General features: G+C 40.9%; 1 protein-coding gene across 18 annotated transcripts in view; it reads right to left on the bottom strand.

The window, feature by feature from the left end:
- The window catches only part of eya1 (EYA transcriptional coactivator and phosphatase 1), an 85,206-nt gene that overhangs the window by 21,467 nt on the left and 50,686 nt on the right, over window positions 1-13,053 (bottom strand). For 16 of the 18 annotated variants that reach the window (XM_061238407.1, XM_061238406.1, XM_061238411.1 and 13 more), the window contains 5 exons: window positions 11,696-11,833; window positions 8,106-8,188; window positions 7,512-7,698; window positions 2,422-2,564; window positions 1,727-1,810 (listed from right to left, as the gene is read on the bottom strand). In XM_061238407.1, coding sequence (XP_061094391.1) covers window positions 1,727-1,810; window positions 2,422-2,564; window positions 7,512-7,698; window positions 8,106-8,188; window positions 11,696-11,833 — 635 coding nt within the window. The remainder of the gene's footprint in view (window positions 1-1,726; window positions 1,811-2,421; window positions 2,565-7,511; window positions 7,699-8,105; window positions 8,189-11,695; window positions 11,834-13,053) is intronic. The other 2 variants (XM_061238413.1, XM_061238414.1) reach the window with 1 other exon arrangement.

Genomic DNA, 13,053 nt, shown 5'->3' with positions numbered 1-13,053 from the left:
AGCACTCTGGTTGAGTGGGAAAAAGAACTGTCCCAAAACAGAGAACACACAGAATAGAGTTTGGGATGAAAGCCATAGCATGGGAACGGTAGCCTACACTGCCAGAGGGCTTGTGCTGTTTGTGAAGTGCAGCAAACCCAGCACCTGTACCCCACCGCACATGGCTAAAGACTCCCTAACAATATCACCCTCCAGTCCAAGTCAAATGCCCCTAGGCAATTAAGTGAAAGCTCATTACCAGTCCTACCAAATTAAAAAAATAATCTCGCAGAAGATGGTGATACATTAACACATTCTTGCCATTTAAACCCATGGAAATTTGAACACAAACTACAGTTCATAGCAGCGTCATGCCTGGTGCCCGTGGTTACAAGGAAACAAACTGTAGTTCTATTGTGAAACTACAATATGACAGATCGTCTAACATTTACATTTCCGTTCATCTGTAATATCATCAAAAATATAAATTTGCACACGTTCAAAAATCAGCATATTTGCATCTGTCTGCTCATATGTTTATGACTGTATGAATGTACAAACGTGTTTGTAATTTCCTGTCACACCAGCCAGCACAATAACCACTAAAGTCCTTTCTAAATAAACAATATTATCTAAAAACGCAATTCAAATGCATCCATGAACAGTATGGCCTCTCTCCCTCAGAAGATGAACAGCAGGTGCCATCTAACTTCTCCTGGTTGTTTAAACAGTAAGAGGCTTTAGCCTCGACTTCTTCTCATTCTGTGAAAGTTAACTAAGTGCTTGACCAGTGTCTAGCAGTAACAGCAGAGGGTCAGGGGGCAGGCCAGTCACCCCCAAAGATAAAACAACCCCCCCCCCCCCCCCCATGTTATGTGGTCATATGCGTGCAAATAAAAAAACAGAGTGTAAGCAGTCAAGTCAAATGAAATACGAAGTGGAAGACCAAAGACCATCTCACTCTGAAATATTATGCTTCTTCCTTCAAATATTCTGCTACATTCTCTTTACCACATGACGGTATTAAGCACAAAGGTTACATATGTACAAAAATAGGCATGCCTGCCCACACATACACTTCTATAAATCTGTAAATACAGCCTATTTATCCCTGCTTATTAATCCATATAATCTGTGTTATTTAAAGACGATGAGGTCACTGCAAACCATGAGAAAATCAAAGATTACCATAATTCCCAAAATGTTTGTTTTAATAGTTTATATTTAGATTGAATAGTTTCAACAGAATAACAAATATGTCCCCAAAAAATCCATTCTCAATAATACGTGCATATCCCTTATGAACTGCAGTATTTGGTAGAACTTCAGGGAATTATCTAAAAATGTAAAAATGAAACACAAACAAAACATTTCTCAATTTGACTTAAAAATGTAAATTTACTGGATTAAGTATTACTTGAGCTTTATTTGCCTGTTCAGTATCCGAGCCCGAAGTTGAAAAAGCTCCAAACGAAAATGATTGCATTTCTGAATATAAAAAGTAGTTTTGTCTCTCCATTCATATCCCACCAAATACTTCAAACAGCTGTGAAAAAAATTCAAATACTTAAGAAGCCTCATTGGACCTATTAAAAAAGAAACAATTATTCACACCCTGAGATCAGATCAAGCCAGACAAAACACCCTGTCCAAACCGTTAGTGGAAACTCACCCAGCTCCACATTCGAATGTGTGTGTGTGGTAGAAGTACTGATAGAAGATTCTGCTGTAGTCTGATGTCACTTACCCTTCCATATCTATTGGCGTAAGACCCGGTGAGCAAGGAATGGAAAACGATGATTGTTTCATCCAAATCCCAGATGAAAACGCGCTGTGAAAGACAGAAAGAAATCGATGATGCACTCTGTACCCTGCAAGGCGATCTCCTTGTCAATAAAGCAGGGAGTTTGTATTTATGTGCCACTGGGAGACTGCTCCATTTGCTCCTGCTGGTCACTGCAGGACTCCACCACCGCTACACACAATCCATTTCTGCCCTCTGCATTAGAGCAATCAATAACGGCTGACTAATTAACTGGATATGTTAACATGCTATGATGTCAGAGCTATTATGGGTCAGATCAACTCTTGTTTTTCAAATATTTCATATTAACACTCGAGAACTGTAAGAACGTTCAGCTTGTTTGGAAATCAAGGACTGTAACTGTCAGTAAAATGCCATAATGCTGTGGAACATCATGGTTGTGTGAGTAATTTCTTAAAACTATTTTGCTTCAGCCGGTATGTGCTATCCTCAAAGTATGGTTCTGTTTCCATTCCCATTCTCACACACTGAAAATGTCCAGAAACTTTTAACAACGGGCAACACACAGCAGTATGGAAAAGATAAACACTTTTCTGGCTCACAATTTATGATGGAGGAGTATGTCGGCGTGTGTGTGTTTGTGTGTGTCTCAGAGAGACAGAGAGCAGGGGCCGTACCTCAAGGTCAGAGTCCGGAGGCGGTGACGGGTTATTGTTCCTTCTCCCCCGGCCACGTGACTTTCCATCCGAAGCTCGACGCAATCGATCCGAATCTGAATCTTTAATGGGAGTTGATGGACTGTGGATTGTACTGTACTCTCCTGTACCAGAAAAAAAAAGAAAAAAAAAAAGACTTTCACCTTCAAGCCCGGACTGTGTGGTGAGATCTTTTTACCTCGTGGATGGATGGGGATGGTAGCCACTGCCCACATTGTCCGATATGCCATTAATTTAATACCAACACTCGTGATACCCTTTACAGCAAATAACCACAGCTAATGCACAGCTTTGTACTCTTTCTTGTACAACACATCTTGATTACTTCACATTGGGGCACTTTGTCAGTCTATTTGTAACAGAGAAGTCAAGGTTTTTAGCAGCGTTTAAGACTGTGTGATGCTTAGATTCTGTTTGAAATTCCGATAAACCATTGTAACACCGGGAAATATATATTCCATCTGGGTCACATGGACACATGCTGACTACAGTACTTGTAAATGCTAGGCAGAGACTGGGAAATAACTCTACTAGCTTGACACCTAATACTCTAAGATACAATTAATAATCCATTCACCAAGGCTATAAAGGGATTGCTCAAACGATAAAGTAGACCTAAATAACGGTGTCTAAAAGTGCATAAAAGCACATGGTTTGATTTCAGAGAGTAAGAAACATATGCTGGTTGCCAGGTAAAGAGTCTGTAATCACTAAAAATATGGCAATCAAATAATAACATATGGTAAGTGACAGTAAATCCTGTCCAGGTCGAGCCTGCAGGGCTGCTGGAGGTTTAGAGCTGTCTTCCCTGATAAGATCTAGCCTCATGACTCAATAAAATTCATTACAAATGATGTCATGGGTTTCTGCTTGCTGTTTTGGCAAATGTATGGAGAGCAGTGGGGGTCACTTAGCCTTCCTATAAACACGCAGGTTTTTCCCTGCAGAGTCAAAGAGTCATACACAAGCATTACAGACAGAAAAAAAAAAAAAAAAAAAAAAATTAACGGATTATGCACATACTAGGAATTATATATCAAAATGATACAACATAACGCAGGCGCAGGTTGTAGCACAAACTATAGTAAGGTATGAAAAAATAAATGAAGATAAAAAATTAATGAACACACAATACACATAAAAAATATTATGCCGTGCCAACTGCATCATACGTTGTGACATGAATGTACAAATGTGAATTTCCTGGAATGAAACACCAACTGGCCACAAACTTTAAAAAAATATTTTGAAGACACAATAATCACAGCATTACGCCACAAAATACACATAAGAATCCATCAACAAGATCATCTTCCTTGCTAAATATAATATTGACATATTAATAGCATGTCAACAAAATCTGAAATACATTACACTAAATAATACACAGGATTGGGATGTTCAGTACTTGTCCCTTGACTGCTGACACTTCTTGTTTAAGAATACATTTACAGCAATGTTGAAACTTGTTTGGTGATGAAAGGTATTTGACAGCTGAAGAAGTCATTTATTTTCAATGTGGAACAAGGGTATCTGAGAGAAGTGATAAAAGACCAAGGAACAATAGCCTCCATTTTAGGCATGTTCTGCCTACGTGACTTACCGCTTCCATATCACACGGGTACTCAAGAGAGACAAAGAAAACACATCTGATTGACAGGGTGAAAGTCCTCTTTACATGAAAAGAAGTGAATAGCTTTTATATAAACATTACATAGTAGCCTCCAAAAGTTTTAAATTTGTTATTTTTGCTATATACTACAGGCTTTTATATTTGAGATGAAAAGAGGAATATGAGTTGTTGAGAAAATGTTTTACCCTTTTTACAGAAACAGCTGAGTTGTCCCAATTTTCAGCAGTGCAAAATTAAGTTAATGGATGAACTTAAAAGTAAATCAAAGCAATATAGTTTTGATTTAGCAAGAATAGCCCATAAATGCATCAAGTCTATGTCCTCTCCTTTAATGGACAGCCAATTTCAGTTGGTTTTTAGGGGGTCTTCTTCAGTCTCCTCTTCAGCAAGTAAAATCCATGCTCAATTTAATTTTGCCCAAAAACTTTCCATTTTTCCCCATTGGGTAGGAGACTTGTTTCATGGTCACTGTCTTGTTGCAGGATGAAGCAGAGGCTGATATGATTGGAGGGATTTTGTTTTAAATAGCCAGACAAATTATGTTTGGACACATTCATATTACTGCTACTATCCACCATTACATCATCAATAAATATTTATGATTTAATCAGGTAGTCTCTTTTTCAAGGGATAAGATCTGCATTTAGTACTTTTACATCTTCCATTAGAATGAGAAAATTTTTATTTTTAAGGTTTGTTGTAACTCATTCATTTGCAGGGGGCATAGTAATTAAAACCTGCTTTGCCAAACTCAATATTTGAGTGTGAAGTATCAAAGACTAAGTAATCCTGTGACCTAGGGCAATAATTGTATGAGTATGAATACCAGAGTTGCTCCTAAAAGATCTTAAGAGAAACCAGAATTTAAAACAAGCTTGTGATCGTAAGAGATTGCTGAAAGCTATGAAAGGCAGATTGCAAGATTGAGTGTGGAGCTGGTGACATACAGGATTGTATTATCAACATAAAGAAAAATATTAGAATTGGTGTTGAGGATATAATATTAGAATATATAATGTAAATAGAAGTAGACCCAGGGAGACACCTTGCGAGACACCTTGCGAGACACCTTTGCTAACTGCAAGCAAGCTCGACTTGATATCATCAGAAACAACAGTTTGAGCTCTAACTGAGAGATATGTCAATAAAAAGTGCAGCATAGTGTTTATGGTTATCCAGGGAATGTATGATATTGTTTATCACAACTTTTGCAGCTGTTACTGTCCTGGTCTAAACCCTGATAGCAGTGGTTTAAGTATGTTGTTTGCTTCCAGGAAGGCCAGTTGAGTTCTAGCATTTTGGATAGGCATGAAAATACATATGAGTGGCCCTGTTTTCTGGATAGCAGTCATACTGTACAGTAGATGCCCAAGCCATGACACTGTCACCATATTTCACAGATGAGGTGGTTTGCTTTTATTTATGGGTTGGTCTTTCCTTTCTCCACACTTTAGGCTTTCCAGTGCTTTGGTAAATGTTTATTTTGGTCTCATCTGTCCATAAAACTTTTTTTCCAGAACTCTTCAGGCTTGTCTCTGTATTTTTTGGCAAATTCCAATCTGGCCTTTCCATTCTTGCTGCTGATGAGAGGTTTGCATCTTGCAGTGTAGCCTCTATAATTCTTCTCTCAAAGTCTTCCGTGTATGGTGGCTTATTTTCACCCTGCACTCTGGAGACTACTGGTGATGTCACTGACCATTGTTTTAGGTTTTTTCCTGTCACAGCTCTTAGGAGTTGTCTTCCTTGACTGACCTGTATGGTTTAAGTCCAAACATTTTCTTGATATAGCCAGTTTCTGTGTTATCCTTCTTATTGAGTTATCCTGTTCTCTAAGTTTACAGATTAGTAGTTTCTCACCCATAGTTAGTTCATTGGTCTTCATTCCGGTGTATGCTTCCAGAATTCAAATGGAATCACTAGATATGAAATGAAAGACTAAACCAAGACTAGAACCTCACTGCTCTTTATGTGTGAACAACCAATGCGAAAGGAAACACCTGACTGAGTTAACACCTGTCAGTCTTAATTTAGCACAGTTGAATATGGGGGAACTCAACATAAAAAAACAGCAGATTCTGTAAAATGCTAAAACACATGCACATGCATATACCATACAATGTAGGCTGGTTGTCTGATCTTTGGTCTCCAATTCAAAAATTCATATTTTGATTCAAATAAATAATTTAAAAAAAGACTTCACCATTACAATACTTATGGAGGGCAGTATATTTTATCCATTATTTAATCTTTCCCAAAGTGTCAATATACAGCATGTGTCATAATGGCATGGGCAGTACCAAGACTGTGTTGACACATGCCCACCTCTGGAATTTCTGGGTCGTTGTCCCCAGTCATTTTAATCCATCTGCAGGGACATGGCCGGTATATAAGCCAGCGATACTGTTGGTATGTTTTGCACTCTGAGCCAAGTAAGCCAGTTGCTTTCACTTTCCTCCCAGTAGAGCCCCCTCAGCATACAAAACAGTACTTCACTGCATAAAATGATATGATAAACAGCTGTCTGTATTGCCAGAAATCTGTGTATTTTCATACCCAAACCACATAGTTTGTTCAATACGATTCCAATAAGTGGTTGTAATACAATTATTGTAAATACATTTTAATTACATTAGGCATGCAATGATTCAGTGGAAGATGAAATACATTTCTGTAGCTGGCTTGTATTTACAGTCATCAGCCTTTGATTTCAAGACCAAGACAGCCTTGCAGCCTTTATAACACTAAAGTGGTTTTACACTGAAGCCAGCAACGTTTAATCTGGCTCATGATGAAAACACACCAATCAACAAAGATCAGTCCATCACTCCCCTCAGAAGCAGAAACGTACAATTATGGGATCTTACTCTGCTGTCCTGTTTCAAAAACACTTTTATTGGTACTTGAATGGACTTGTATTCCAATGCAAGCTGCAGCTGTTCCATTAGCCGATGGCAGCGACATAATCTGGACCTGCTATAAAGATTTACTAGGGGGCAAGGAACTCACAATCCAACAGAGGCCCAACACGTGCGCACACATACACGCACACACACACACACACACACACTGTGTGTGAGATATCACAGAAAGTCTAGCACCCATTAAAGGCCTGTGAAATACGTGAGCTTCACAGGTAATAGAGGGGCATCGGCAGGACCACATCAGGCCTTTCTGTGAGTGCTTGGTAAATAATATCGATCCTTTCCCTCACTGTACAGCAATTATCCCACTATTAGTTATATCACACTAGTACAAATACAGATGCGCAAAATAAAGAGGACTTTACACCTCTTTACAGAAAAACGCCAAAAAAACGACAAGAGGATTCGCAGTAAGCTACTACACACGAAGCCTGTGCTCTGGCCACCCTCAGTGACAGGGAAAGGCAGCCCAGAGGAAGGAGCAGGGAGAGCCTTACCTGCGGGGGGGTCAGTGAGCGCCTGGCTGGTGATGGCAGAGGGGGGCTCCTGCAGGGTGTACGTGGCGGTGGTGGAGGGGGTGGAGGGGCTGGTGTTGTTACTGGTCATGTACGGGGACGTGTACGGAGAGCTGTTGTAATACTGCGCGTATTGACCTTGGCCGAAGGCTGGATAAGAGGGATAGTCCTGCCGGAAAATATGAAGGGGGGGGGGGGTAATATGAGATTACCCTGTTTCAAAATGCTGCTACTTTACAGTAGAGAATCCAAAACATAAATGCAAACACATGTCTAGTCTCTCCTGCATCTGGACTGCAAGCCCTCCACTTTCCCCCCTGTGGCATGATTACAGATGTGCAGGGGGAACTAGATAATCCATGTCTACATTAGTCAAAACATGTTATGAGATTCATGAAATGTGGGTAATATGTAAATGGCCACATGGAGACATAAACGCTTCCAGATAAACAGGCAACCTGAAATGTATCTGTTGGTTTAAAAGGCAGTATCAGCACGCACATACTTTGAGTTCGATGTTTGTAAATACGGCTAACAAATGTCACACTCGGGGAAATGAAAGTAGACAATGATTACCTGCTGCGTGCTGTTGAATCCAGAAGAATTTGTCAGAGAATTGCTTCCTGCATACAGCCCTGACGTTGTTGTGAAACTGCCTCCTGGAAAAGCCAAGACATAATCATCTTTTTATTGTGTTTACATAGAGCGGTAAAAGAAAATACAGTGTCTAATAGAAGCGTGAGGCTCAACACTGGCTACTGAATTTAATAATGATACAATGCAGAAGCAAGTTCCATTCTAACCTTCAACTGGACTTAAAGGAATGCCCTGGAATTGAAACAGCGTGGTTAAAAACCAGTAAAACAAACAAATTGCAAATTTCTGTGGAACATTTTTTCCCCTTAAAAGTTGGCATAAAAGAGACTGTGGATCACGAGCCTTATCTTCATCCACTTCCTTCCCTATAGTGATTGGGTCCTGAGAGGGAGGGGAGGGGCCTGGACTCACAATGATGGGAACAGTGGTGCTGTTGTATTAGTGCTGGGGGCTGGGGGGTGGGGGTGCAGGGGCAGTCCCTCTTCCTGACATTCGGTGCAATGAATATGCATGTCTGTCTACTCTTCATTGAGCTGGGCGGCTCAAAAGAGGCACCTTCGGGTCATTAAATCAATCAAACGGTGATAACATCTAATGACTTAATAATATACATGACATGAATTATAAGGTCTGAGAGGGAGAGAGGGAGAGAGAGAGTGCCTGCAGGCTATGCTAGGTCCCTGAGAGCTGAAATGAGTCCTGCTCCTTTTAGAGATCTTTAACCCTCCACCTGTACTCTCACATCACTGAACACAACTGACAGCTGAGCACTTGACAAACACTGCCTGGCTGTCTCATGAGAAAAAGCCCCAGAATATTTCATTATTCTTATCTGTCTGTTTCAAAGAAGAATCAAGGCTGTCTTGTGCTTTTCCCGAGTTCTTGAAGTGAAATGTATAACGTCAGTGGTGTTCAGTGAGAGTATCCCAGTCATTCTATGCATTAAACCCATTCAGATCTGTATTTCAAAGTTTCAAAAAGGTATGTTAAGTGTCATGCTTAGAGTGCACCCGAGGTACACCTTAGGACATATATTTCAGAGATATGACTAAGGTTCGCAAATAGTTTTATAAAGGTCCCAGTTAAATTACCTGAAAAAATATGAACAATTTAACTTCATATACAATAACAGATTTCTAAGAGATTTCAAGAAGCCTCAAAATATGTTTCGTTTTCTACCCTGCTTATTTCTGATAGATTGTTTTGATTCATATTCTATCATTAAAAATTAAGTAAAGTAGTGCATAGAGAATCTTCCACACAGTATTGCATCTGAAGTTGCATTGCAAAAGGAAAAAAAAGAAAAAACTTTCAGGCGGACCAGGAGTTGTTATCATCTGAAAGTAGTTCTTCAGTTAGCGCTGAGGCTCCTATGGAAATGCAGCAGGCCTGTTTTACTGCACTCACAGAAAGGCGTAATTACACCTTTGTGCAGGGAAGCAAACCAACGAGAGCCTTTCATCCTCCGGTCATCACCGTCGTCAGGCCAGGCCCCCCAGACCGTAACCAACGTGAACCAGCCTCATTGTGAGCCAGTTGTGTGGCCTGGGCTAAACACTTTTATCAAATGAGATGCCCGGGAGATTAAAGGGCTTTCTTATTTACTTAATCCATTTAGTGGTTTATTTAAAAATAAACACCTGCGTTTTTTTTTGTGGAATTCAGATTGTGAGAATCTACGAGGTTTGCTCTTTCACGCCAAGTAAAAGTATAAACCCCCATTGTACAACAAATTAGCTTAATGCACAGTTCAAAAAAAGTGATAAAAGCTCTAAGTTGCAGGGCAAAGGTCTTCTGGGTGGAGAGTGAGGATCCACATAAAAGAGAAGAGCTCTGCTAGCACTTGAAGAATGAACACATGCTGGGGACACTTTGTGGCTCCCAGGGGCACTTTTCTTTTCTCTCTCTCTCTTTTTTTCGTAGCCCCAGTTTTTGTATGTTCAAGACCAGACATAGGCCTGCCTTATGGCTGTCCAATTGGGGGTCCATTTGCTTTGCATGATCAGTCTTCTTGCCATGGGCTACGTCTATCATCAGTGCACAATATTTGTAGCAGAAGTTAGTCTGCCTCTCCTGGGAATAGGCTATGAAGTCCAGATGGGCTTGTTTTAAAGAGTCAGACTGCAGCCTTTCGTGCATTCTCCAACGTGAAGCGGGGGAAACCCCAATTATTTTCCAAATGACTGCATGTTAAGAGAACAAGAATGTATATTTTTAATTATATCCACCTTTCAAGCTTTTTCATAAATATAGCCAAATGTAAAATGTATGAACAGTTGATTCCTTATTTAATATTATAGTTTTTTTCTATAAACATAATATAATAATATTATGTAATATAATAATAATGCATTTAACTGGACTTGCTTTTATCACATCACTAATAAAGCCAGGACTATCTTAAAAACGTTTTTTTTCTTTCAGTTATTACTAAAATGCATCTGTTTGAAGTGACAACATGTACCCACACGAGTAAAAGTTAAAAGTATCTTTGCCCCAGTAACACCACTGTAACACTGGTCGAGCACCACACCAAAGCCCCATATCATTAGACGTGGAGGCAAAGTGTAAAAACATTAATCTAATTGTATTTCCTTTGACAGCTGGGAGCGGACTGGCAGTAATAGCGGTGGGCTGGACCGGGGGAGTATCAAATGGTGAGGGGGTCTGCTGTGGCCACAGCCCTCAGTCTTGTGCCGTTCCACCCTGGCGATCTCTAGGAACACCCAATCAATACGGAGCACAGGCTACATAATGGGAACCTGGTCTGACCCAGTTAATGCACTGGTGGTCATCTGTCACTCCACGTGTCAGTCGATCGCTAACGTGTTAAGCGCAGCAAGGGGCCTTAAAAGGCAGCTACTGGAGCAGCAACTGTCATGGCGGACAGTAGAAGGTACACATGGGGACATAATGCCGTCGTTACGACTCAAAGCATCATGGGACAGAACATGGACGCAGCACAGTGGAAACCCACAGCAGGGTTGCTTCAGCGGGAGCGCTGGAGAAGTGTGCATGTGCACATCTGCTACCCACTGTGCTCTTTATGGTGAGATGCTCTGGGGAATCTGCGTATGTTTCCACTGTCACACATCGTTCTCTATAAAGCTAACGCAAAGCCGTACAAGTGTGAGGGGGCACCCAACACAACGTGTAGAACTGCTGCTGCCAAGCACGAGGAAGCCTGACATGTAATACCACAGCCGGTCTGTTGCGCTCACTCGCAAATACGCTATAATGTAGATTTGGAGTGATTTATTGATTTCCTAGTTTTCCTAGTTTTTAGTGTAAAATGTGTACACGCATAAAAAGGCAAGCTGATCGTCCACAGCCGGGGAAAATAGAAAAACAGCAGAGAGGACGGCCCGCCATTTTGCTCTCTCCCCCCGGTCTGAGTGGACTCTGAAACGGTAACACTATATATATGTGTAACCAGCGCTCGCCGCAGCCATCTGGTTGAGGATGTTATGGAGTGCTCCGTGCACGCCATTAATTGTTTTTCTTTGAAGGAGACGGAGGGAAAACGTGTTTCTGTTTGGCCACTTGCTGCAGAGAGGAGTGATCCTGACCTTGCATCTGGTAGCTGTAGGGAGCCTGGCCCGTCTGGGGCGTGGAGAAGCTGGAGCTGTAGCTGAGGAAGCCGGTGTGGCCCGGGGACTGCGATTGGGCCAGCCCACCCTCCGTCTTTATGCCTGCCCACAATGGACCTGAATCGGTTAGTGACAGCACATCTGTATGATGCACGGCTCTCAACCTGCGTCCGCAAATGTGTTCATTAAAAAATAATAAATACTGTTTACAACATATTCAAATCTTTTCTTTACTGCTGTCTCAGTAATGTAACTTCCATAAAATATACTGTACATTATAGTCCCTGAAGGCCCTTCAGTTGTTGTAAAATATGTTTTAATAGATAAATGACCTTCATTGCTAGTACTAAATGCATCATTTAGGCACATTTGCTCATGAGCTCTGCTTTTACAGTTGCCATAATATCTGGCATTTTGATGAAGAGACTGCAATCTTTAAAATCTGCCTGTGTAGCATATTCATTTGTGAAGTTAAACAATGCAGGTGGAACACAGAGGGCAGCTGAGGGTAGTGTTGGGTTTCTATACTTTTTTCTGTTTTACCAAAGTCAACTGAAACTCAGGTGGGAGAACAGAACTCTATGTTCCAAGCTAAAAAAAAAAATCACTTCAGGAATATTTTTAAGAAAGGCACTAAATCATGCAGTTTAAAACCCCACTGATTGCTTCTCTCATTTCTTACAGACCCCAGTATTTGAGCACTTGTGAACGGAAATTTGGCAAGCTTTTAGGCAGAGCAGTGGTCAGCAGTATGGCTGGCCTCTGAAGTGTTATTAGAGACAGGCCATTGCAGGTCACGACCCCAGCCTACTGCTGCCACGGTGGAAGAGAATGAGTTACAGGCCAATGAGTGTTACCATCACTGCCACTAAAGCCCACAGACGTCTGAGGTCTGGGGAGGCCATGCTAGTGCTGTGTCTTCAACATAAAATAAAGAAATGGCACAAGCTCTTCGCCAAGTTGCCATGACCATAAATCTTTAGCTACACAGCCTTACAAACCACCAAACACTGCAGCCTCCCAGTGTTAACCATGCGAACAGCACATTTACATTCTTAACGGTTTCTGAGGAAAAGTACAATTCTGCAATGTTCTAGGGGAGCTGTGAACAACGAGACAAGAACATATAACACATTCAAATATAATACAAGAACATATAACACATTCAAGTGAACATCTGACATAAAAAAAAACAAAGGTTTGGTAAAGAGGTTCTGAATCAGAAGCTGTCCAGACACACGCATTGAGCTTCTGGCCGTGTAAAGCAGGACCGTAAATGTGCCCAAATCATGTATATACACCATTATTAATAGCATAAGGCCTATGTTGCGGCCCCG

Source organism: Conger conger, chromosome 4 (genome assembly GCF_963514075.1).
Source record: "Conger conger chromosome 4, fConCon1.1, whole genome shotgun sequence".
NCBI classification, from domain to species: domain Eukaryota; kingdom Metazoa; phylum Chordata; class Actinopteri; order Anguilliformes; family Congridae; genus Conger; species Conger conger.
The sequence above is the reverse complement of the archived record's forward strand: the minus strand, read 5'-3'. Positions and strand labels throughout refer to the sequence as shown.